This window comes from Macrotis lagotis, chromosome 4 (assembly GCF_037893015.1).
Source record: "Macrotis lagotis isolate mMagLag1 chromosome 4, bilby.v1.9.chrom.fasta, whole genome shotgun sequence".
Classification (NCBI taxonomy): Eukaryota; Metazoa; Chordata; class Mammalia; order Peramelemorphia; family Peramelidae; genus Macrotis; species Macrotis lagotis.
The window spans coordinates 74,955,696-74,978,407 of NC_133661.1; the positions used below are offsets into that span (position 1 = coordinate 74,955,696).

A 22,712-nucleotide genomic window follows, 5' to 3' on the forward strand; every position below is an offset into this window, starting at 1 on the left:
GGGCCAGGCAGTGTGCTAATAATAAACTCTTTACAATTATGACCTCATTTGATTCCCCACAACAACCCTGGGAGGTAAAATGTTTTCTCAGTCACATAGCTAGAAAGTGTCTAAAGCTGGGTTTGAATTCAGATCTTTCTGACTCTAGGTGTGGAGCTGTATCAAGCTTGGCCCTATAACTTGAGTGAGAAGGGATTTTTACCATTGTTTGAGAATCTGTTTGAGCAGGCTGTGAATCAGTCCATTTGAAGAGCCATTATTAATCAGATATACCTTTTGTGTTATCTTTCAGCCAAGTTATATGCTACAGTCAGATGAACTCCGTAACACTCTGCTGGTGAGATATCCCCCTGAAAAACTCTTCCAAGCAGAACGGAACTTCAATGCTGCCCAAGACCTAGATGTATCCCTCCTAGAGGGCGACCTTGTAGGTGTAATAAAAAAGAAGGACCCCATGGGCAGTCAGAATCGATGGCTGATTGACAATGGAGGTGAGTGTTTGAGAAGGTGTTTGGGGTTAGCTGCTCTGTAAGGACAAATGGGATTGTGAGTTACTCATGAATTTGGTTCAATCCAGAATCACATGAGTTTTTTTGGTTTTTGCCTTATTGAATCAGATGTCTGAAAGAAATCTCAGTACATCATTTGATTTGTCCTCTTCCTTTAGATAGTATTAAATAGCACCCATGTTTCAAAGATGACTATCTATCCATTTCTTTTGAATCTCCAAAAGAGATTCTGTGGCTAATCGTAGAACTATATTTGGTAAAATACTGATTAAATTTACAGCCAGTAAATCCTACCTTGAATAGATAACTTAATTCCTTCTTGGCATACTTAAGCCTTTACAGTAGAGAATCTGAGGTAAAATGATCTTGGGTTCAAGTTCTAGGTCCTGTGGAAAATGTGGAAAAATTATTTAACTATGTGGAAAAATTATTTAACTTCACCGATCCGCATTTCCTCTTTTGTAAAAAACTATCATTAGTACTATTAATCACCTCTGAAGAAGACCCCCCCCCAAATCTATATATCCACACATAACCTCTCCCCCAACACTGCCATCTCCTAAATATTTCTTCTTAAATGTCTCATTGGCAGTTCAAATGCAACATATCCAAAACTAAACTGATTATTTTCTCTCCTAAACTCTCTCCTCCAAAACATCCCTAGTTCTGTTCATCATATTCTTGTTACCAAAGCTTAAAACTGCAGATGCCTCTTTAACTTGTACCTTCCACTCCCCACATCCAAGTTGTCTTTGTTGATTCTAACTCTTTATTATAGCCATCCCCTTCTTTCTGTTTATAGCTGCACCTTAATTCAAGTCCTTGTCACCTCTTACCTGAGTTCTTCGAGTCTTCTTATTGGTCTCCTTTACCTTTAGTAACCCCCACCCTCATTATATTTCATACAGCTGTCAAAAATAATCTTCCTGATGTTGTTTTGGTCACTTCCTGTTCAACAGTTTCCTCTTACTTTTAAGCTAATCCAGAGCCTCCATAGCTGGGTATTTCTGGCTGCCTTTCAGCCAACTCTTCCAAGAAACCAGGTTCCCAGAGCTTTTCTGAGCATGACAGAGCCCAGCCCCTCACTCACAAACTTCACACCTGAAATGCACTTTCCCTCGTCTCTGCCTTTCAGAGGCTTTCTTTTCAAGGCTCTGCTCATTCCCTGATCCTCAACTCAAATTATTTTTGTATAGATTTTTCAAGGGCATTTTGCCTGGCTCTTTGCCCAATTATTCTGTTTACTTATAGTATAGGTGTCTATATAGAATGTTTGCTCTTCAGGGATATTATGTTTTTGTAACATTTTCAGCAGGCAGGAGTCGTTATTAGACTTGAGAATCAGAGAAACCCTAGAGATAAAATTTGCTGGTATTTCAACAGGACACATCAAATCATAGATTTTAAGGAAAGGAACTTTAGAGACAACCTAGTCCAGAGATGCCTAACTTCGGAACGTGTGAAATTTTTAAAATCTTTCAACAAAATTGGTTTCTTTCTAATCCTTTGTGTTCTATTTTAAGCTTTCAAAAGAATTCTTCTGAGTTCTATTTTTTTTCCCCAAGGGTTAAGTGACTTACCCAGGGTCATACAGCTAAGTATTATGTATCTGAGGCTAGATTCGAACTCAGGTCCTCCTGACTCCAAGACCAGTGGTCTATTCACTGTTTCACCTAGCTGTCTACCCCCCCCTCCCCCAGTTCTATTTTAAGCATTTAAAAACCCTGGAATGACAGAAGGGTCCAATATATAGTAAAATATATCTAATTGAGTCCACTGGGTGAAAGGACCTGCATGGTTACATGGTTCCCTTGGGTCTAGAAGAAGCCAGAGCTTTGGACTTTGGCTGCATCGTCCTTTCCGTGGGGATGTATTTCTTGACTTAGTTCCTTTGAAGTAGAAAATTGGAGTAGATGTGATAGGCCAGTTAGGTAAATAACTATAAGCTTGATTTGGGTTACAAACTCGAGCCCCACAAGGGCAACAGGAGGAAAACATAGCAGGGAAACACTTGATGAAAGATAACTTTAGAAGTTTTATTTGATATAAATTTTGTCTCAGCTGTGTGATGTGACCATGTTATTAAGGTACAGTGTCTAGGAGAAAAGGAAGAGTTGTAGACCCATATCTTCTTGTTCAGTTCTGGACGGCATGTTCAAGAGGGGACAGTGCGTAGCCAGACCTTGTCCAGAAAAAGGTGACAAGGATGTAGAAGGGCATGTAACCTTGGCATGAGAATCATTTAACAGACCTGGAGAAGAGAAGTCTTGTTTTTGTTCAGACATTGTCCTGCCTTCAGGATACCCTGGACTATAGCACATCTCCACTATCTCTGTCCTGGTGTACTTTCCTTGCTTCTGTGACATTCTCTTTATCTCGTACTCTGCTATCCCTTCTCCTGTTGCCTTTAATCTTTCCCATCAGCAGTCTTTTCAACATTTGATTCTTGTCTTCTCATTATGTGTCCAAAATGATTTAAGTTTCAGCTTTAGGATATGACCTCCAATTAATAGCCTGAATTAATTTCTTTTAATAAAAGTATTGACTGATTTGATCTCCTTACTGTCCAAGAACCAGTTCAAAAGTATGGCCTTCAGCTTTCATTGTGGTCCAGCTAAGAAGACTTAGGGGATGTGATTTCTCTCTTGAAATAGTTGCATGGTGACTCTTTGAAAGCAGAAATAGATTGAAATTCAAAAAGCAGAGCTAGAGCCTTGGAATAGAACATATCACGAGACACATGTTGCTCAGTCTGAGAAAGCCCTTCCCTCCAATTAGAAGAGTCTATTAATGAGGGAGTGCATTACCTTCCCTGTCGCTGTTCTGACACATCATGTTAGTCTCTGTGGCCCAGGGTGGGGACATGGAGTCCATTTAACAAGTATTGTGGATGTGCCCTTTGATTTAGGACTTTTCGATCTAGCTCAGAAATTTATTTACATTTGCGAAGCACTACATAAATGATAGCTTTATTACTAATGCTTTAAAAGTTTACAAATTACTATAAAAAGTTTACATGTTCATTACTTCCTTGTAACAGTACAGCAGTCTGTAAAGTAAGAACTGCAAATGTACTCCAAATTTTTCCTATTTTACAGATGAGGAAACTTGTGATTTAGAGATATTATGCAGCTTTCCAATGATCACATAGTCAGTCATCAGAGGCATGATTTGAACTCAGCATCTTCATGACTTCAAGAACAACCCTTGGTTCATTATTTCAGGCTTCATTGAACGTGATGGGCTCTAACATTCCTTCTGATGCTGATTTTGTGATTTGAGGACTTCTTTTTTTCTTGTCATGAGACATCTGGGTTTTTTAAGTGTTATTAGTGACCTGTCTGTTGATTTTATTATTCCTTCGCTACCTTGAAGACTGCCGACCTTTGTATTTCTTTATTCCAGTTACCAAAGGTTTTGTCTACAGCTCCTTCTTGAAGCCCTACAACCCCCGACGGAGCCACTCGGATGCTTCTGTCGGCAGCCATTCCTCCACTGAATCGGAGCATGGCAATTCTTCCCCTAAATTCCCCAGACAGAATAGCAACAATTCCTTGTCCGTAAATCCTGGCACCATCATGGTTGACTGCCCCCCAGGACCACTCCAACAGTCTGCTCAGAACTCTTCCTTATGGCATGAGTCTGGTCAGGAGAATGCTGCTGAGGAAATTCCTTCCAGCTGCCTCCTGGACAAGGACCCTCCTTCCCACACCAGGGCCTGGCATACCACGGACCTGGTCGATGTGGCCAGAGACCCTGACCAACAGACTCCTGCCGTGAGGGGCCCCCGACACCCCAGGCACTCTGACCCAGCTAGCCATGTAGCACCACGGCGCAATGGGCAGCCTAGGCAAAGTGGAGACCTCTTCAAGAGCTATCCCAAGATGCTCCCCTCGGTGGAAGATCAAAATGAAGAGCTGGAAAGCATTGAGGCAGCAGGCAATCAGGTGAGGGCACCCTACAGGCCTCCTTTTGACTGAGATGGGAACGTTATTTTCTTTGACTTGATCATGTGAGGGCATAAGAGAAAGCCTGAAAGAGTTATGATTGGGAACCTTCTGTTGGAGCACTAGGCCATCCAGTAACTTGACTGAGTCTCAAGGCCTTGAATTCAGGTCCCTGAAGGGTTGAAGGGGGAATCTTCCTTGCAAGTGCTCTCTTGCTAACTCTTTTGCTTATCTCACACAGGTTTATTTTGCTGTCTACACTTTTAAGGCCCGGAGCCCAAATGAATTGAGTGTGTTGGCAAATCAGAGACTCAGGATCCTTGAGTTCAAAGATGTTACAGGAAACCAGGAATGGTGGTTGGCTGAATTGAATGGAAAGAGAGGCTACGTTCCATCCAATTACATACGAAAAACTGAGTATACCTGAATCTGCACTGCTTCCTAGTTAATCCTGGTGCTTGTGTTTCCAGCTGACAGCAGGGGTTCTAGGAGCCCACTGAAGAAAAGGGGGAAGGGGCACTAAGCCACCCAATTCTACTATAGAGGGGTAATCTGCACTTTTGAACCATGGAATGTCAGAGTTCAAGGTAGACCTTGTTGTCTACAATGGAATTAGGAATGCTGCTGCTCAATAGGATTAGAAGAATTTCTAAATGGACCCCAGGATTTCGAGGTGGTTCAGACATCACTAAGAGAAGAGACACGGTCTGGAATCCACATAGGGAAAGACCAGTTGCAACCAGAAAACTGGTGTTCCACATATGGTGGTGATGGTGCCTTGGTCTTGGGATTTTAGAGATGCTTGGCTCACATTGCTCTGCTGTAGCTGGATTTGAGCTTTTATGCAGCCCCAGCATGCAGGATGAGAGGTTAAGTTGGATCAAATGCAAGGTGATGGTTCTTTGAGTCATGGCCTGACCTGTGACCCATTTCAGACTTTGCTTCTGGTTGATTCTTTAAAGAAGGCAGTGACATTGTCGGACCTAACAGACCTAATGATTGTAAGACCCCCTTGATACCTCCATTCTCCAGTACACAAACACATATCCCCAACTTGAAAAAGCTCCCAGTACTAACAGTCCCTTTACTAAAATGTTTCTCCCTTCCCTAGTTTTGATATGTGAAACATAAGCTTTTCCTTTTCTCCTAAGGTGCTAGGGGCATTTATTTTTTACATGCCCCTTACCTGAATGAACTCTTTCTCTTGTCTTGGGGCATAAAATAGTTCTTGTCATTACAGCTCACCTTGACCCAAGCAGAAAATGACTTCTTATTATCTCACTAAATGTGAATGATAGTATTGTATGTCTTCTCTCTGGATGCTCCATAGCGCTGACCCAGTAGGACAAGATTTTCAGCCTTCTATTAAAGAGCTTTAGATCTGTGCTAGGGTGTTGAAACATTTCCAGGGATGTTATACTCTCATTTGTCCAGTTAGGCCTCCCTTCCCTAGTATATCCCTGGATGCTAGAAGGGTAGCCTTCTTTAGCTTGATAGACTGGCATTTCCTAGAACCATTCGGAGCTCTATAAGCTGGAGGAGGAGGAGGAGAAGGCCATACAATCACATGTGCTTGTGTCCTTGTCCAGACCTAGGATTGCCAAGACCAGTATTAGCTGTCATCATCTCAGAGCACACTCCCCGGTGCTTCTTCCTGTCAGGTTTATCCTCCACTAACACACATTACAGGCCCCTATGCCCTCAAAGACATGATCCTATTTGTTTACAAGAACTTTCCCATCCTGGAACCACTTATGATTGGGAATTCAGAAGAGCAGTCGTCTTTGCAATCTCCACTCCAGCTTCTGCTCCTCAAAATCAAGCCATCTTTGAATGAATGAGAAAGATAACAGTCTGCCCCTTCCTTCCCAGCACCAAAAGATGGCTGCTGCTCTGACTCAGAGAAGAGGTTTTCTCCTTTACCCTTGGACTGTGAGTAATGTTAGAGTTGTGGATACTGAACTAGTTCTTATTGTAAATAAATTTTTTAAAATGAATGACCCATGGCACATTTTATTGTTTATTCAATATATTTTTGGTTTTTTGGACATTTTCTCAATAGATGCTTTAGAAATAATCAGTTTTTAAATAAAAGAATGCTTTCATCAGGATTCTGTGTTTTCTTAAACTTAATAGAATGGGAGATTCCATCTCAGAAAGTGCAGATCAAAATTCATCTTTATTGCAGCAAAAATTGATGTATGATACGGTAAAAAAATCAAATTTTTATTTAAAGGGACAGTCTAAGCTACAAAATCTGAGAGCTCTTTCTAACAGGTTTGATCTGTACATAACAGGTTGAAGAATGTAGTTTTAAAATAGTAATCTTAAGGCAAATCTGGTGGAAAAAAAAAGAAGAGATCTCAAGCACTTAGGGATTAGAGACAGGTTAGGATTTAGCCAAGCGAGGAGGCAGTAACTTAAAAGGCAGGGAGGTGAGTCAAAAATTACTTTAAAAAGTTTGGTATGAGGTGATAAGAGCTTAGCCAGTGGTGGCAGGGAAGTTGGAGAAGAAAGAGCAGGTTCAAGATAGGCAGTGAATCCTGAAAAGGGGGGGGGGCAGCTAGGTGGCGCAGTGGATAGAGCACTGGCCTTGGAGTCAGGAGTACCTGGGTTCAAATCCAGTCTCAGACACTTAACACCTAGCTGTGTGGCCTTGGGCAAGCCACTTAACCCCATTTGCCTTGCAAAAATCTTAAAAAAAAAAAAGATAGGCAGTGAAGAGAAAAAGTTATTGGCAGTTAAGTTCAATGAATGAAGAAGATCAAGAAGGAGGGAAAAACCCATTTTCCTGCCTAGAAGTCTCAAAGAATGACAGTTCCCTCAACAAAAATGAGATCACTGAGAGAAATCAATTGTGGAGACTATCATGTATTTAATTGTGGAGAAGTTCTGTGGCAATTTGGAAATGAAAGGTCTGAAGCCTAGGTGAGAGATGTGGAGAGAAGGTAGGTGTGTAAGTGTTATGGACAGGAATGGTAATTGTAGCCCTCTGGAAGAAAGAGTGTAGAGCCCAGGACCAAGGAAAGATGCAGAAACAACCTGAGGAGAACAAGAATTAGAAAAGCCAAAAGAAGTATTGTTGCAAAGAGAATTTCAAGAAGCAGTGTTGGGAAGCAGAGAAATGAAGAATGAGGGGCTTTGCTTTCTAAGGCCTTTTTTCCATGGCAGTGATTCTGGCTGCAGAACTGTATGGTTATTCCCTTAGGCCTTGTGGAGGCAGCAGAACATGGTTGAGAGATGGATGGCTGGATTTGAGAGCTGAGGGTCTGGACTTGAATCCAAGCTTGCTCTTCCACTTTCTGCTTTTATGATCTCAGGCAAGTTTGCTAACCCTTCCGGGCCTCAGTTTCCTCATTGGTAAAATGAGGAGGCAGGGCAAAAATGAACTCTTAAGGGCTTTGCCAACTCTCAGTCCCATTCTTGATTTCATCTAGACTCTGAAACTAGGGAAGATGTAAAGGAATCATAGTCTCATTCTTTAAACATTCTGTAAATCTTAAAGCTGCCTCTACCCTACCTTATTCATATGTTTCACGAGAATGATAATTGCTAGCATTTATATAGTGTCTGCTTGGCTATGCACTCATAGGCATGAGACTTAATATCTCCTTTGGTCCTTACAAAAATCCTGGGAGGGGAGGGGAGGCACTAGGCATTATCCCCATTTAACTGTTGAAGAAACTGATAAGTGATTTGCCCAAGGTCAAACTATGTGCTGTAGCTTACCTGTATAGCATGTTGTTTCTAAAATAAGATCACATTTAACAAAATTTTCTTTTTGGCTTTTCCAAACATTTACAGTGTTCTAAGTGCTATGGATCATAAACACAAATTTCTAGTCTATCTAGTACAAGGTCTCTTGAATGTATTTTTAAAATACTTTGATAACTTTCATTATGGTTTCCTTGGGATTCCTATTAGTACCACTAAGGAGCATCATTCTGAGAAGGATGAATAGACTTCACCAGATTACCAAAAGGGGTCCACATCACCAAAGAGACCAAGGACCTCCTGGACTAGCCTGTTGTTATATTTCATAAAGTTTTCAGACTTTTCTCATAAGGCAGCCTCTGCCTCCTGCTGTTAACAAATGTTTATATAGAGAAACTTTATTGATCTGATATAGCTCCAACTTTCTTGCCTTAGCATTTGACAACACTCCCAGCAAAAAGCAACAGATACTAAACTAAGCAGCTGGCCCAGAGTTGTTTTGTGATGGGCTTGAGTATGGATGTGTAGTGATGGAGGCTAGACTGCACAAGAGCCAGGTCAGACGACCCCCCCCCCCCCAGGGTCTTGGGGAAGGAATGTTTTGTCTTCCAGATGGCTCCTGACAGTAGAGCTCTACGTCCCTTCATTGGTTCTGAATGTTTTGGTGACTGCTACTGGGATGGGGGAAGGTATCTGTGGCTCATTTTAAAGTTACATTTGTCCTCATTTTTCAGGCAACTGAAGTTTAGAGTCCAAGGGACTTGCCTAGGGTCCCATAACTAGTGTGAAAAGATAGGAGTCAAACCCACAACTCTTGACTCCCTGGACCCTCCCACTTCACAGGATGATTGTGTAAGGAAAGTGCTTCTTACTCTCCGCTGGCTTTTTTTGGGAGAGGGGTAGGAAATGAGGCAGGGAGAGGGAATGTATGGAAAGTCATAGAGGTTAGGAGTAGAGGAAAATAGAGGCAGCTAATAAAAGTACTGGTGGAAATGGTAAGAATGCAGACCCTTTGTTAGATTCATCAGTTCAATACCAAGGACAGCTTGGGAGTAAAATTTTTGGAAGGGCTTTGAGATAGAACTTACAAAAAGAGCAGGAAGAAGAGCTTGAGACATGATTACTTAGATATTTTATACTGGTAAACTGCATTTTGAGGTTAGTCACTGCTTAATCCTCCAAAACCCATGGTGAAAGTAATCATTATGATATTATTAGGAAATTGGGAGGAGGAGGAGGAGTTGCTATATTTGATTATTTTTTTTTGTTTTTGCAAGGCAATGGGGTTAAGTGGCTTGCCCAAGGTCACACAGCTAGGTAATTATTAAGTATCTGAGGTCAGATTTGAACTCGGGTCCTCCTGACTCTAGGGTCAGTGCTCTATCCACTGCACCACCTAGCTGCCCGTGATTGTTTTTTAATTTTTGTTTTTAAAATAACTAAAAATAGTACTCAAAAGCAACTTTCACATTTGGCACATAATAAGTTTGTTTTTAAATCTCTTGCTTGATTCTAGTTACTGTTTTTATTTTAATCTGTTTAAGGTAGACCTGCTTCTTATTTTTTCCAGAAGGGCTCTTTACACAGGCTGCACCTATACATATGAAGTGTCCTCCCAGGTTTGGCTCCTCGGTAGTTTGCTGGGGACCAGACAGTATACAGAGGAGTGTGAAGAGAGAGAGAGAAAGAAAGAGTGTGTGTATCCATCCATGGTGGCTGCAGCTGGTGGCTTGCACTAAAGGAGCTGTCTGTAGCCCTCCTTAATGCCCATTTGTTCTTCTCTTCTTGGGAATAAGGAGCTAAATGTTTTTTGTTCTTTCTCTTGCCATATACCATGAACATAGAGGTAGAAGCATCTACCTTTTTTTTTAAAAAAATGTTTATTTCAGTAAATATTTGCCAATTACATGTAAAAAAAAATTGAAGTTTTTTAAAATCTTGACTTCCAGATGCTCCCCCTCCCTCCCACTCATTGAAAAGACAAAGCAATAGAATATCGATTATACAAATACAATCATCCTGTGCTTTAAAGGCAATAAATTGAGTCAGAGGTACTTTCTGTACTAATAGATGACAAAAAGGCACTCACATCCCTTTACATTCATAAAACAAGGAGCCTAACACTCCCTTATCTCCAGGCAATAAGTACTTGCTGGGTACTGTGGATGAAGAAAAAGATACTGTTCTCAAGATGTTACTCAGCCTTCTCCTACAGCAGGTACTGCCACCCCTGAGATCTATTGTCACTTCTAATCATTTGTGTACATAAACAAAAGCAACCTACAAGGGTCAGGGCCAAAGGTATGGAATTCACTGCCTGTGTCCTGTGGGAAATAGCTAAATTATCCTGAAGATCTAGATGGTCTAGCTTCCTTGTTTGATGTCCTATGGACAGCTTGTATGCATCAGTAGCCTCAGGATGTTTGGATATGGCTAAAGTGATGTGTCCAAACTCTCAATGCCAGCATCTTTGGCCATGAAGTAAAAGGGACCATTCCTCTGTAGTAGGTTATCTGGACTGTCGTATTCTACAATCTTACCGCTATCCAATACCATAATCCTGTAACCAAGACAGAAAGGAAATGTTGAGTCTTAGAACCTAAAGGAACATCCACAATCCCTTTTACCTAGTATGAGGTGCCCATCTTCTAAAAACCATGATTTCTTCCCAATCCTCCCAGTTTATAGACTGTTCCATGGAAGGGTGCTATTCCTAGCAGTTTCGTGATAAATGATAGCACAAAATGATAATTTTTCCCATTTGTTATTCTGCTAAGTGATAGGTTTCTCCATGTACAGATTTCATAGCACATGGTCATTTGGTTCTTGTTCCCTCTTAATGTATTTCCCCTTCTCATCCTCTCTGTTGAACACCCAGAACTCACCTGTCGCTATCCATAATTGTGTGGAGGCGATGGGCAATGGTGATGACTGTACAGTCAGAGAACTCCTTTCGGATTGTGGACTGGATGAGGTTATCCGTTTCAAGATCCACAGCAGCTGTGGCCTCATCCATAATAAGAATCTTTGATTTCCGAAGTAGAGCACGACCCAGGCACAGAAGCTGTTTCTGCCCTACACTGTCATCGACATAATAAACCAAGAATGAGTACTCAGATTAATGATGCTGTTGTCTCATTTCCAAATCGACAGATCCAAATTCCCCACTTAAGTTTCCAGTTAGTGCAAATAATGAAGTCACTTCAAAGAGAATGGGTCAAATGTATTTGAATTCACCCTACTCAAAATTATAATTATGTTAAAATATGGTAATTGACTTCAGTCCAGTGGAAATAAATACAAATTTGAAGCCCCTATCCAGAGGCTTCATTATTTGTACTAATCAGTTGTACTTATTCCTCTCCTAGGCAGCAATGCAAATAGAGGGAAAATGATGACTATTTGGTTCTAGTCATAGTATGGTGAGATTCTATTACAACAAAAAACATTATCCCCTGTGGTACTCTTTATGTAAGGGGGATACCATAGTCTGAACTGTTTCACAATTTCTGAATAGTGATGACAAATTCATTTATTTTTGTGTTCTTTATACCTCAAGGCTACTATCAGTTTAAAGACCTGCCTTGACTAGAGTTGGTCATGTTTGATGAGCCTAACTTCCTGATCCAGATAGGCTTCTGAAATACAAACAAGCTTTAATTTATAAAGAAGCCATCAACAAGGCACAAACACCTGTTTAAACATCTGTGGGAAGAGGAGTGAAGCAATTAAGGAATGTGCTCACTGCCCTCCCCTGTTGATATTAGGGAACATTAAATAAGAGTGTTAAAAGATTAGAGTTCTACACTATTATGCAGAAGAAAAACCTTTCACTGGAGCAGCCATGCAAGATAACCCAGTTTTTCTCCTTGGCCACCCCAGAGAGACTTAACAGCTATTATCAAAAGGCTGCCATAGGCTAATGTGATTTTTGAGTCTGAGATGTGTAGGAAGCCGCTGGGGTGTGGCCAGGGAGCTCCTCTGGCTCTCTCTAAGAAAGATATTTTAAAAGGTCAGCATCATCTTCTGATTCCACATCAGACAAAATGATCAAGACTTTGGCAACATTTTAGTGTCACCTATGAAGGGCAAGATTATCAGGATCATTCATTCCTATAAAAGTCAGAACAAGATTTGCAGAACTGTTTGTAGACTTGGTGTCCTTCAGCCTAAGTTGGCTATAGATTTAAATGGAATAGAAATCATTATACCACAGATTGTAACTTATAAAATGTTTTATCAACCTCAAAGTACTATATAAAATGTTAAATAAGTTGATCTCAGAATTAAAAATCTTTCCCAAAATTAGGATTTATAAAAAACAACTGAATCTTTTGCATCTGGAAGATGAAAATCGCTCGTCTGGTCTTTGATAATTAGTCCTGACATGTAGCTGGGATTCTCCTGGCCCCAAAGCTATGCCAAATGGAACTGACATGATGCCACCCCATAATCGGACTTTAGCCAGTAGACCAGAGGGTCTACTAGTTCTTTAGGATATTCAAGAAAGGACTGACCTAGACAAGGCAATTTCTGTTTAAAAAAAAAATCTTTGGGGCAGCGGTGGCGCAGTGGATAGAGCACTGGTCCTGGAGTCAGGAGGACTTTAGTTCAAATTTGACCTCAGATACATAATTACCTAGCTGTGTGACCTTGGGCAAGTCACTTAACCTCACTGCCTTGTAAAAAACTAAAAAAAAATAGAAATCTTTGTCAGCATAGTATGCTGGGTAGACTGAATTCTAGTTCTAACCCTTGCTGGCTGTCTGACCAAGAGAGAGGCATTTAAACTCTCTAGCCTCAGCTTCCTCCTTGATACAATAGTAATAATAATAATAATAATAAGTAATATTTATACAGAACTTTGAATATATTATCTCATTTTACTTGGCTATCAAAACAGTCCCACAAGGTCAATGCTTTTATTATCTTCATTTTTATAGATGAAGAAACAGGCTAAGAACTGTTCCATGACTTGCCCATTTACACAAAACTCTAGCAAGTTCTCCTCTTGGGCATCCATCAGCTCTAATCACACTCCTTTCCTTATGGGAAGGTATTTAGCAAACTTAAAGACTACAGAAATATGAGTTAATATTACGTAGAAAAGGCTAATTTGGTTTATATTTCGCGAGAAAAGTGATAGACAACCCCCAAACTGGGCAGTAGAAGAGGCCTGGGTGATGGCCCTCTGTGCCATGGAATATATCTTGTTGTTCAGCTTGATTCTCCTCTTTCAGACTAGAGTCCTAGGAGTAAGGGGGAAGAGGTGAGGAGTGGGATGACCAAGGGGGAAGTGGGAACAAAGGCCACAAAAGGCCTTGAAATCCTCACAGTCCCACCTCCAGCAAGAAGCCAGTTTAGAATCCTGCTGTAGGAGGGCATGAGAAAGAAGGAAGCTTCAGTGCCTATGGAGACCTTGTGTTTCAAGTAAACAATCCCTGAGAAAAGAAAATGACTCTAAACAATGCAGTCTAGTTTAAAATCTAATCTCTAAAAGAACAAAGATAATGCAAGATAACAGCAGACTTTTCTCCAGCTTTTGAGGCTGCCTGAGCTTTCCAAAAGGGTTTCTAAGGCATTTTATCTCTTTCTGGGTGGGTAACCTTGAAATAATCTTTGAGGAACTTTGTTTCTCCCCAGTCATAGATCCATTGATGTGTGCCATTTCCCCCATACCCTTCCTGTAATTATATTTTATACATGTTCTTGGAAGAATCAGGCATGATTAAAATAAAAGGTATAGGAGAGCTAACTGGCTACTAAGCAGACACATCCACCTTCTCCACTGCCATTTTTTCTTTGGGTTTTTGAAGAGTTTGAGGACACATAGGTGACTTCCCAACAGGTGAGTCATGGAAAATCACAGTTGCAGACTACTGTGCCTTGATGGTGATCCCTCCTTGTGGCTCAATCTGAAGCCCCAACCACCTCATTCAAAGCATCAGGTGGCCCAACAAGGATTCCTGCCAGAAGCTGAGGGAGATAAATGAAACCCTACTCTTCAGCCACCAAGAGGGCAGTGTGTTGGCAGAAATGGGTCTCTGAGATAGTTTTAGATATGATGGTCTCAGGGGATTTGGCTAGTTTCTGGGGACAGTCCTAGAGAGACATAATACTCAACAGTTTTTCGTCCTGCAATAAGCCGTTAAAATTTTTACATTTTTTACATTTCAACTACCACCACCACCACCACCACCCCGGAAAAAAATCAGCATGACAAAAACCCATGACTGGGTTTGGTTATAGGAATATTTGACAACAAAACACTGCAAAAAAAAAAAAAGCCTGGCATCCTGTGCTGGGATTTAAACTATACCACTGTTCTAATTCCCACCTACAGAGAAACAACACTGGAAATAGTTAATGCTGCTAATCTACTGTCATCCATCTTTTCTGTGACTCCACAAGAGGGTAATAAGAACAAGTAATGAACAAATGGCCCTTTGAGGCTTGCAAAGCATTCTCTATAATCTCATTTTACCAGCATTTAATCCTGTGAGGGGTAGATGCTATTAATTTTACAGATGAGAAACTTAAGACTGAGAAAGGTGACTGCCTGGGGGATCTGTCCCCATGCCACCTATCTACACAGATGTGCAAACAAGCAGCACATCAAAGGGATATCCATCTGGTTTGAATAGAGCCGGGACCAGAACCCAGTTCTCTATATTCTTAGCATCATGCTCTTTCCATAAATGAACAATAAACTAGAAGGGCCACTTAGTAGTCATCTAGCACAATGTCTTCACTTTAAAAATGAGCCATGAGAGGCCCATTAGGGAGGTGCTGACTTAAGCATCCTTTCCACCCCTGGGAACCATCCAGGATGGCCAACAAGTTGAGGACACCCATGTTACCAGGTGAGGTCACCATCTCACAAGGAGCTCAGGTGAGGGAGAAGACATCACCTCCATCCTTTGGTCTAATGGTGGCCTTAAGAGGCAGCTGGTTCACATTTGGGGACTTACCTGAAGTTGTCACCAGCCTCACTCACTTCATACAACAGACCCTGCGGCAGGCCTTCCACGTAGGGCTTCAAGTGCGCCAATTCCAAGGCCATCCAAATTTCTTCATCAGAATATTTGTTGAAAGGATCCAAATTCATCCTCAGGTTTCCAGAGAACAAGATAGGGTCCTGCATAAACCAAGGGGAGGAAGTGTTGGAGGATGGCAGGCAGCAAACCCCCTCAGCCCCCTGATTGGGGACGGTGATTTTTAGAAATCTTGGTGCAGACAAAGGTCGTGTCCCTCCGGGACAGATGACAAAACTGCTACAATAACAATGCATTTTTAAATTCAGGACTATATTTCCTCCATTAAACCCGACCATCTCCCAGGGGATTTTTCCCAGAAATTTTATTCAGAAAGAAGAGGTGTGGATTGCTGAAACTATTTTTTTTAAACTCTGGGGTCTAACCCTGACAAGCACAGTCCTCCATTAAGAGTGCCAACTTTATAACCCAAAATGGGCTGGGATTAGCAGCAGTCAGAGCTGAGGTTATCCTTGAGTCCAGGAAGCAGAACTATACAAATGGTCAAAGTTAATAGGGAAAAGAAAGGAAATTAGCATTAAGCACCTATAAGGTGCTAAGCAATTTTTATAAATATCTCATTGGACCCTTGGGACAAACCCTGGGAGGTAGGGGGGTCCTAGTGCCCCCATTTTACAGATCAGGATTTGTCCAGAGTCCAGATCTGTATCTTCTGACTCCAGGCTGGGGGCTCTCCCCTCTGAGCCTTCTAGGGAGAAGACCTCTTTGATGGAAAGGGAATGAATTGCCTCAGGAAAGAGTGAATAAAGGTATTTGAGCAGAGGCTGGAGGACTTATGGGGAGGGCTTATGCCTGTGGATCTCCCAGGGCTCTTCTATCTGATTTTTTATGATTCAAAGCTAACTTGGGAGAAGTGGATGGAGAGCATGATGGGTGGGCCGGGGCAGTTTCCTTGGGTCTTCACACTAGATGCTACCCTTCCTCCCTCCAGGAGATTCCATTTCTCTTTTCTTTCCCAACCCAATGCTCAGAGCTGTCACTGCCCCCTGTCTGCTCCACCTTCCTTTCTCTTCTACATGTCTGGCTTCCAACTTTCTCCCTTAATTAAAATTGTTCTCTTCAAAATGACCAATGAATGCCCATGTGTTAAATCAGATGGATGGCCTCTGCTCAGCCCTTTTCCTCCTCCACAACTGTCAGATTGGACACTGTTGGCCACCCTTTCTTCATGGACTGTGCTTTCATGGCTCTGGGTTTCCCTATTCCCTGGCAGACTAGTCCTTCTCAGTCTCCTTTGTTTCCCCATAATCCCTAACTATGAGTATCTCTGTTCTAGACCCTCTTCTATCTCTCTACCCTTTTACCTGGTGAACTCATCAACTCCCAAAGATTTAATTATCATTTCTATACTGAGAACTCCTAAATCTATAGAAACTTAGCCATCTCTCTCTCTCTCTCTCTCAGACAGACATATGCCATCTCTCCCTCTCTTACTCATGCATACACACACCATTTCCCATGTCTAGAATGTCCTTCCCACCTCCCTTCTCTCGTTTAGGATTCACCTTTTCCTAAAAAAATCTATAAACTAACAACTTCTACATGAAGTAATTTCTGATGTCTCCAGTTGCTAGCACTTCCTCACCCCCACCCCAAAATCATTATTTTGAATTTCTTTCATATAGTCATCTTATGTCTATTTTGTTTTCCAGAAAAAAACACACACCCCTGATGGCAGAGACTTTCATTTTTGTCTTTGTATCATCAATACCTAGCACAGTTGATAGCTAATAAAGACTTATTCATTGATTGGATGGTGGCTAGAATAGTCTGTCTGGAGAAGACATGGTGTCTAATGGTAGACTGTTGGACTTAAGGGTAAGGGAGGCCTGAGTTAGAATCCTACCTCAGACAGGCATGACCCCAAGTAGAGGGCTTATTGTTCACATATAGAATTACATTAGATAGGCAATTTTCAAAGTGGGTTCTGCAGATCCCAGGCCCCAAATCCTCAAAACTGTGTTCATAATATTACTAAGATGTTTGACTTTTAAAATTAGGATCTTCTAACTACATAAATGCTTGAGGCCAGATTTTTTTCAAATGCTTCAATGAAAACAACAAGGCAACATAGAGAATGTTTAGTCTTCAGTTAAGACAGACATTAAAGAGTTCTGCAAAAGTAAATAAAACAATATCATTCCTCTCAACGAAATTTTTTGTTTTGAAGTTATTTTTCAAAAATGCTATTTATATGATTATAATGTTATTTTTAATGGATAAATCAGTTTTAATTTCTAATATGGTAAATATTGATTGTTATAATGCTTTGAGGTCTTTATAAAGTATCAAGGGATGCTTAGATCAAAAAGATTAAAAACTACTGGACAAGATAGATATCCTTTAAGGTCTCTTTCAATAATGAGATTATGTGGTTCACTGATAAGGAAATGCCTCTCCTTTAACCATTTATCCAAAGGAGGAGATATTTCTAAGTTGTCATGGAGAAGGACTGTTTAGGTCAGGAATTCTAAGAAAGATTGCAAAATTAAGAAATGCTAAATGATAATGCTACTAAAGAGAACTATTGCCACCTGCTGGTTATTTTCTAAATCACAGCTATGATTATTTTTTCTGTTATCTTTAATAAAAATACAAAGAGCACAAGATGGTAGTAGATAGTCATGATTTATATGGCTTGAAAAGTGCTTTGCATTCCAAGATATATAAAGAATTGATTCAGATATATAAAAATAGGAACCACTCCACAATTGATGAAACTCTGGAAGGATAGGAAAAGTAGTTCTTAAGGAAAGAAGTCCAAATAGTTATATGAGAAAAAATGTTCAAAAATTACTAATAATTAGAAAATGAAAATTAAATAAACTCTGGGTTTCCATTTCATATCCCTCAGATTGGCAAAGTTAGTTTAAAAAAAAGAAGGAAAATGACAAATGTTGGAGGAGCAATGGGAAAATAGACAATGTGAATGCAGAGTTGATAGAGCTATGTAATTGGTCCAGTCATTCTTTTTTTTTTTTTTTGCAAGGCAATGGGGTTAAGTGGCTTGGCCAAGGCCACACGGCTAGGTAATTATTAAAAGTCTGAGGCCAAATTTGAACTCAGGTACACTAGGTGGCCAAATGGATAGAGCACCGGCCTTGCGGGCCTCAGACACTTGATACTTACTAGCTGTGTGACCTTGGACAAGTCACAACCCAACTTCCTTGCAAAAACAAAGAAACAAAGAAACAAACAAAAAAAAGAATTCTGCCCCCAATGTATTGGGGCAGCTAGGTGGTATAGTAGATAGAACACTGGTCCTGGAGTCAGAGAACCTGAGTTCAAATCTGGCCTCAGACACTTAATAATTGCCTAGCTGTGTGACTTTGGGCAAGTTGCCTTAAATTAAAAAAAGAAATTTTTTTTTTAAATCAAAAGAAGAGCTGTTTTTCAGGTCTATTGAATTTTGTGTTGTCTATGAATGTGAGCACATTCCATGCCCTGATGGTGAGTGGAATCATCTTTGAAGATGATTTTGCATATTTTTTATGTGTCTGAACCACACTGTGGGATCCCCACCAGATGCTGTAGTCAGGGCAGGGTAGGGTAAACAGACAATTTTTAGGGCCCCTTTTCTAGCTCCTTCCTCACATCAGGAGGTGAGCAGTGAGATTCTTAAAAGGGCTGCTCAGATACCCTGGGGGCTGCTGAATCCCTCTGCCACTTCCAGTGAGGAACAGCCCAATGGCCTGGGCCTGTGTGTATCTTCCAGTATATCTGCACCTGCTGCTTCACCACTTGCTTGTCACCACATCCTTTTCTCCCTCTATATTTGTATATACCTCCTGTCATGGTTTTCTTTAAGAATGAAGGACAAACATCATCATTCTCATCATCATCATCATCATCATCATCATGTATTTCACAATACCACTGGGAGGGACCTCAATTATATAAAATCCCTGCAACTGGCCATATTTCTCAGTAATCTCAAATAAGAAGGCCTTTTAAAAGAGAAAAGATGAAGATGTAAATAGCCAAATGTCAGAACAGTACCTTGTCATAATAGATGTTCAATGAATATTTGTTGAAGGAAGGAATTCATTAACTCCCTGCCCACTCTCCCCCCTCCTGCTCCCAGGAGTGCCTGCCAAATTCATAACCCTCCAACAATATCTTTTTTGTTTTTGTTTCATGTACTTGAATGCAGCTGTTTAGAAGAAAAATTCTAGTTATATTGTCCATTTGTTTGTTCCTATTCAGTAAGGCAGGTAGTCAATCAACAAGCATTAAAGTGATCACCTCACTATTTGCTAAGCATGGGGGTGTGCAAGGAAAAGCAGACAAAACTGAACTAAAAACTCTACCTTTGCCCTCCAGGAGTATCCACTTTGCCAGCTACAGGTGTGAGCCCAAGTGGGACTTGGTCATTGGTTTAGAAAGCTGAGAATGGATTTAATACTCAAGCTTTCCAGATTCTCACAGAGCAGAGAATGAGAGCCTCAGACACTTAACCCTGCAGTACAGCAGACCCAGGGTTGGACCATGCGCTTTGCCAGCGACATGTCAGGGAGGAGTGGCTGGAAGTCTGAGGAGCTCCAGGAAATGGTCAGATCATCCCCAAGAATGATAGCATCTCTTCATCCGCACCACAGATTCAGCTAAGAAATGAGGACCTACCAAGTGTCCTTGGACTTCTCAAAAGTGGAAAAAGAAGGAGGGGTGGAAGGAAGGCTCCAGGACTCACCTGTGGGATGATAGTCAGTTTGTTTCGGAGGTCATGGAGCCCAATGGAGGCAATGTCTAGTCCATCGATTGTGATCTGGCCTCCTGCGGCTTCTAAGATCCTGAAGAGGCAGTTGGTGAGGGAAGACTTCCCAGCTCCTGTTCTGCCCACTACTCCAACCTGTAAAAGATAGTCTTGCTTTGAGTGATTTACCCCTGTTGCCTCCAAAAAGGAATTTTATTTGTCAGTAGCTCCCACGAAAGAGTTCCTGGCCCTTTGTAAAGTTTTTCATTTCTACCTTATCTTTGACCATGACTAAGCCAAGGACTCTATTGCATTACCCCCAAAGAGGAGCCAAGCAAAGTTAGGTCTCTTCTTAGGTGCGCCCCACCTCCCTGTTTCCTGCTCCAAAGGATTCTCTTCATAAAACTGTCCTTGGGATCTCACTAATAGTGTTGTTTCTAGAAAAAAATTTAATCCAGGATAGGAGGTAGGGACAGGAGTCAGATGCCCACCTGCAGGGTGGGGAAGTGAAGGAGGATATTTGGGATGCCTCTGTGGAACTGTGGACACCTAGGGGAAGAAGTACACAATGGAGGTGGGCAGAGCTAGGCAGAGGAACAAGGGCTCCAGCAGATAAGAAGGCCAGTGGTAGGGTGAGCAGGGGAGGAATCACCCCCAGGAAATTATCAACCTTAGAACACGGCTGCCCTACCCTAGTCATTGCGCCAGTCACTTTCCTCCTCAACAACAAATCAAGAAACTCTTGGGAGAACCCCCTGGGGAAGTAAGGACAAGTATAGAGAGAAGTGCCCAGGACTCTGCTCGCTCGAGGTCCTGCAGTCTGGCTATGACAACATCTTCCTAATTCTCCGCCAAGGCAGTGCCATCCTATAGCCCCAGACCCAGAAGGAAGGATCCAGAGGTCTCAATGGGCCTCTGATCTTTTGTCCAGTTGCCCACCACCTCGGCTGCTGCTGCCGGGCTTACCTTCTCTGCACTCTTAATGTCACAGGTTATCCCTTGTAATGTCAGGTCCAGCTCTGGGCGATAGCGCACTTGGAAATCAGTGAAGCGGATCTCACCTTTGCTGGGCCAGTCAACTGGAGGCCTCTTCTCTGTCACCCAGAGGGCCTGAGCGAGAAGCCAAACATAAAAATCTCAGCACCAACCAACTCTCCTTTAAAAATTTTACTAGTATCTTACGTTTTTACATCACCTTTACTTCTGACTATATATCCTTCCCCCTTCCCCTTGCCAGCAAACCATCCCTTGTGATAAAGATTTAAAAAAAGGAAGAAGGGGGGGGGAGGCCATAAAATTAAGTCACATCCCAGATTCTGACAATACATACATTATTGCCTCATCTACAACCTCCCACCTCCTGGAAAACAGGGGAAAAAATACTTCCTCTTCTAAAAAGAGCATCTGGAATTGAAAGATCTGCTATCTGAGAATCTGGGTTCAACTACCAGCTCTGCTAGGGTGACCTTCAACACCAGCCTTACTGTGTGTGAGCTTCTTCATCTCAGTCATAGAATGTCATTCCTAAATTCCTTTAAAACTCCAAATCCTACATTTTTAATCACTTGACAGATTTTGCTGCCTTGTATCTGTTTGGGAGAATGGCAGATCACTCTAACCCAGTGTTCTAGTTTCTCAGCCCAGCATGTGGAGTCTTCTTGCCCACTGTCATGGATTGAACTAGAAGCCCCCACTCCCTCATCCATTCCAGTTTAGCCCACTGAAGTCTAGGAAGTTGTGTCAGTCTTCATTGTGAATCCCAATCCCCCTCCTAAGTTCATGAACAAGTCAAGACACAAAGGGGATGTCACTGGTCTTCTCTGAGAGAGAAAGACTACCACTAACAAGGGAAGCACAAATCTAACTTTTATTCCCATGTTGGAAAAAATCTTACTCCTTAAAAATCTTGCAAGAAGATGCTGAGGTGGGGCAGCTAGGTGGTGCAGCAGATAGAACACTGACCCTGGAGTCAGGAAGACCTGAGTTCAAATCTGGCCTCAGTCACTTAATAATGACCTAACTGTGTGGCCTTGGGCAAGCCACTTAACCCCATTGTCTTAAATAAAAAAAAAAGAAAAGAAAATTTTTAAAAAAGAAGATGCTGAGGAAAACCTTCCCTCCACCCCCAAACAATCATGTGAAATTTAGAGGGGGGAAATGTGCTCATTGAACAGTCTTGAATTCATGACAAGTATGAATAATCAATCTGGGTTAAATAATCAATACTGGGTTAAAAATTATTGATTACTTTTGTTTTTACATTGACTACATTTCTGAGTGCATCTCTCTCCCTTCTAGGGGTCTAGGAGCAAAACAATCCCCTTTTATGTTTTTAGCACTGAGTTAATTGCTTTTAAGGAAAGAAAAGACCAACAGAGGAATAACTGAGGACAGTGACATACAGAGAGTTGAGGGAAGAATATTTCACATGGGGAAACATTTCCAGGGAAGACTTCATGGAGGTAAGGAAACTTAAACAAGCCATTGAAGGATGGAGCATTTGGGTCTTGGGAATAGAATCAATAAATCAAAATGCCCCTTCCCACTTCTTCCATGGTTCTCTCACTTATGAGAGGGACTTACTTTTCACTCTTAAGTCTAAAAACCTAATGTAGTGGCATGCTTCACCCAGAGAACCAACTCTTCTAACAAAAAATAAAAAAAAGAAAGGGTGGGGGAGAAAAAGCAAATCAGCAAAGCTAACCCACATATTAACCAATTCTGACAGTATATGCCGTGCTCCCTCTCCATAGTGCCCAACTTATTCAAAGAAGGGAGGGAGTGATGATTTCTT

At 41.4% G+C, this 22,712-nt stretch overlaps 2 protein-coding genes across 7 annotated transcripts in view; one reads left to right on the forward strand and one right to left on the reverse strand.

The window, feature by feature from the left end:
• DNMBP (dynamin binding protein) overlaps window positions 1–8,756 on the forward strand; it is a 125,742-nt gene extending 116,986 nt beyond the window's left edge. For 3 of the 6 annotated variants that reach the window (XM_074233166.1, XM_074233168.1, XM_074233167.1), the window contains exons 15-17: window positions 293–491; window positions 3,915–4,456; window positions 4,698–7,033. In XM_074233166.1, coding sequence (XP_074089267.1) covers window positions 293–491; window positions 3,915–4,456; window positions 4,698–4,883 — 927 coding nt within the window. In that variant the 3' untranslated portion in view covers window positions 4,884–7,033. Of the gene's footprint in view, window positions 1–292; window positions 492–3,914; window positions 4,457–4,697 lie in introns of all 6 variants that reach the window. The other 3 variants (XM_074233171.1, XM_074233170.1, XM_074233169.1) reach the window with 2 other exon arrangements.
• A 1,267-nt stretch (window positions 8,757–10,023) lies between these two features.
• ABCC2 (ATP binding cassette subfamily C member 2) overlaps window positions 10,024–22,712 on the reverse strand; it is a 70,727-nt gene continuing 58,038 nt past the window's right edge. The window contains exons 28-32 of the mRNA XM_074233172.1: window positions 20,885–21,028; window positions 19,916–20,074; window positions 15,142–15,308; window positions 11,056–11,250; window positions 10,024–10,730 (exon numbers count right to left, since the gene is read on the reverse strand). Coding sequence (XP_074089273.1) covers window positions 10,604–10,730; window positions 11,056–11,250; window positions 15,142–15,308; window positions 19,916–20,074; window positions 20,885–21,028 — 792 coding nt within the window. The 3' untranslated portion in view covers window positions 10,024–10,603. The remainder of the gene's footprint in view (window positions 10,731–11,055; window positions 11,251–15,141; window positions 15,309–19,915; window positions 20,075–20,884; window positions 21,029–22,712) is intronic.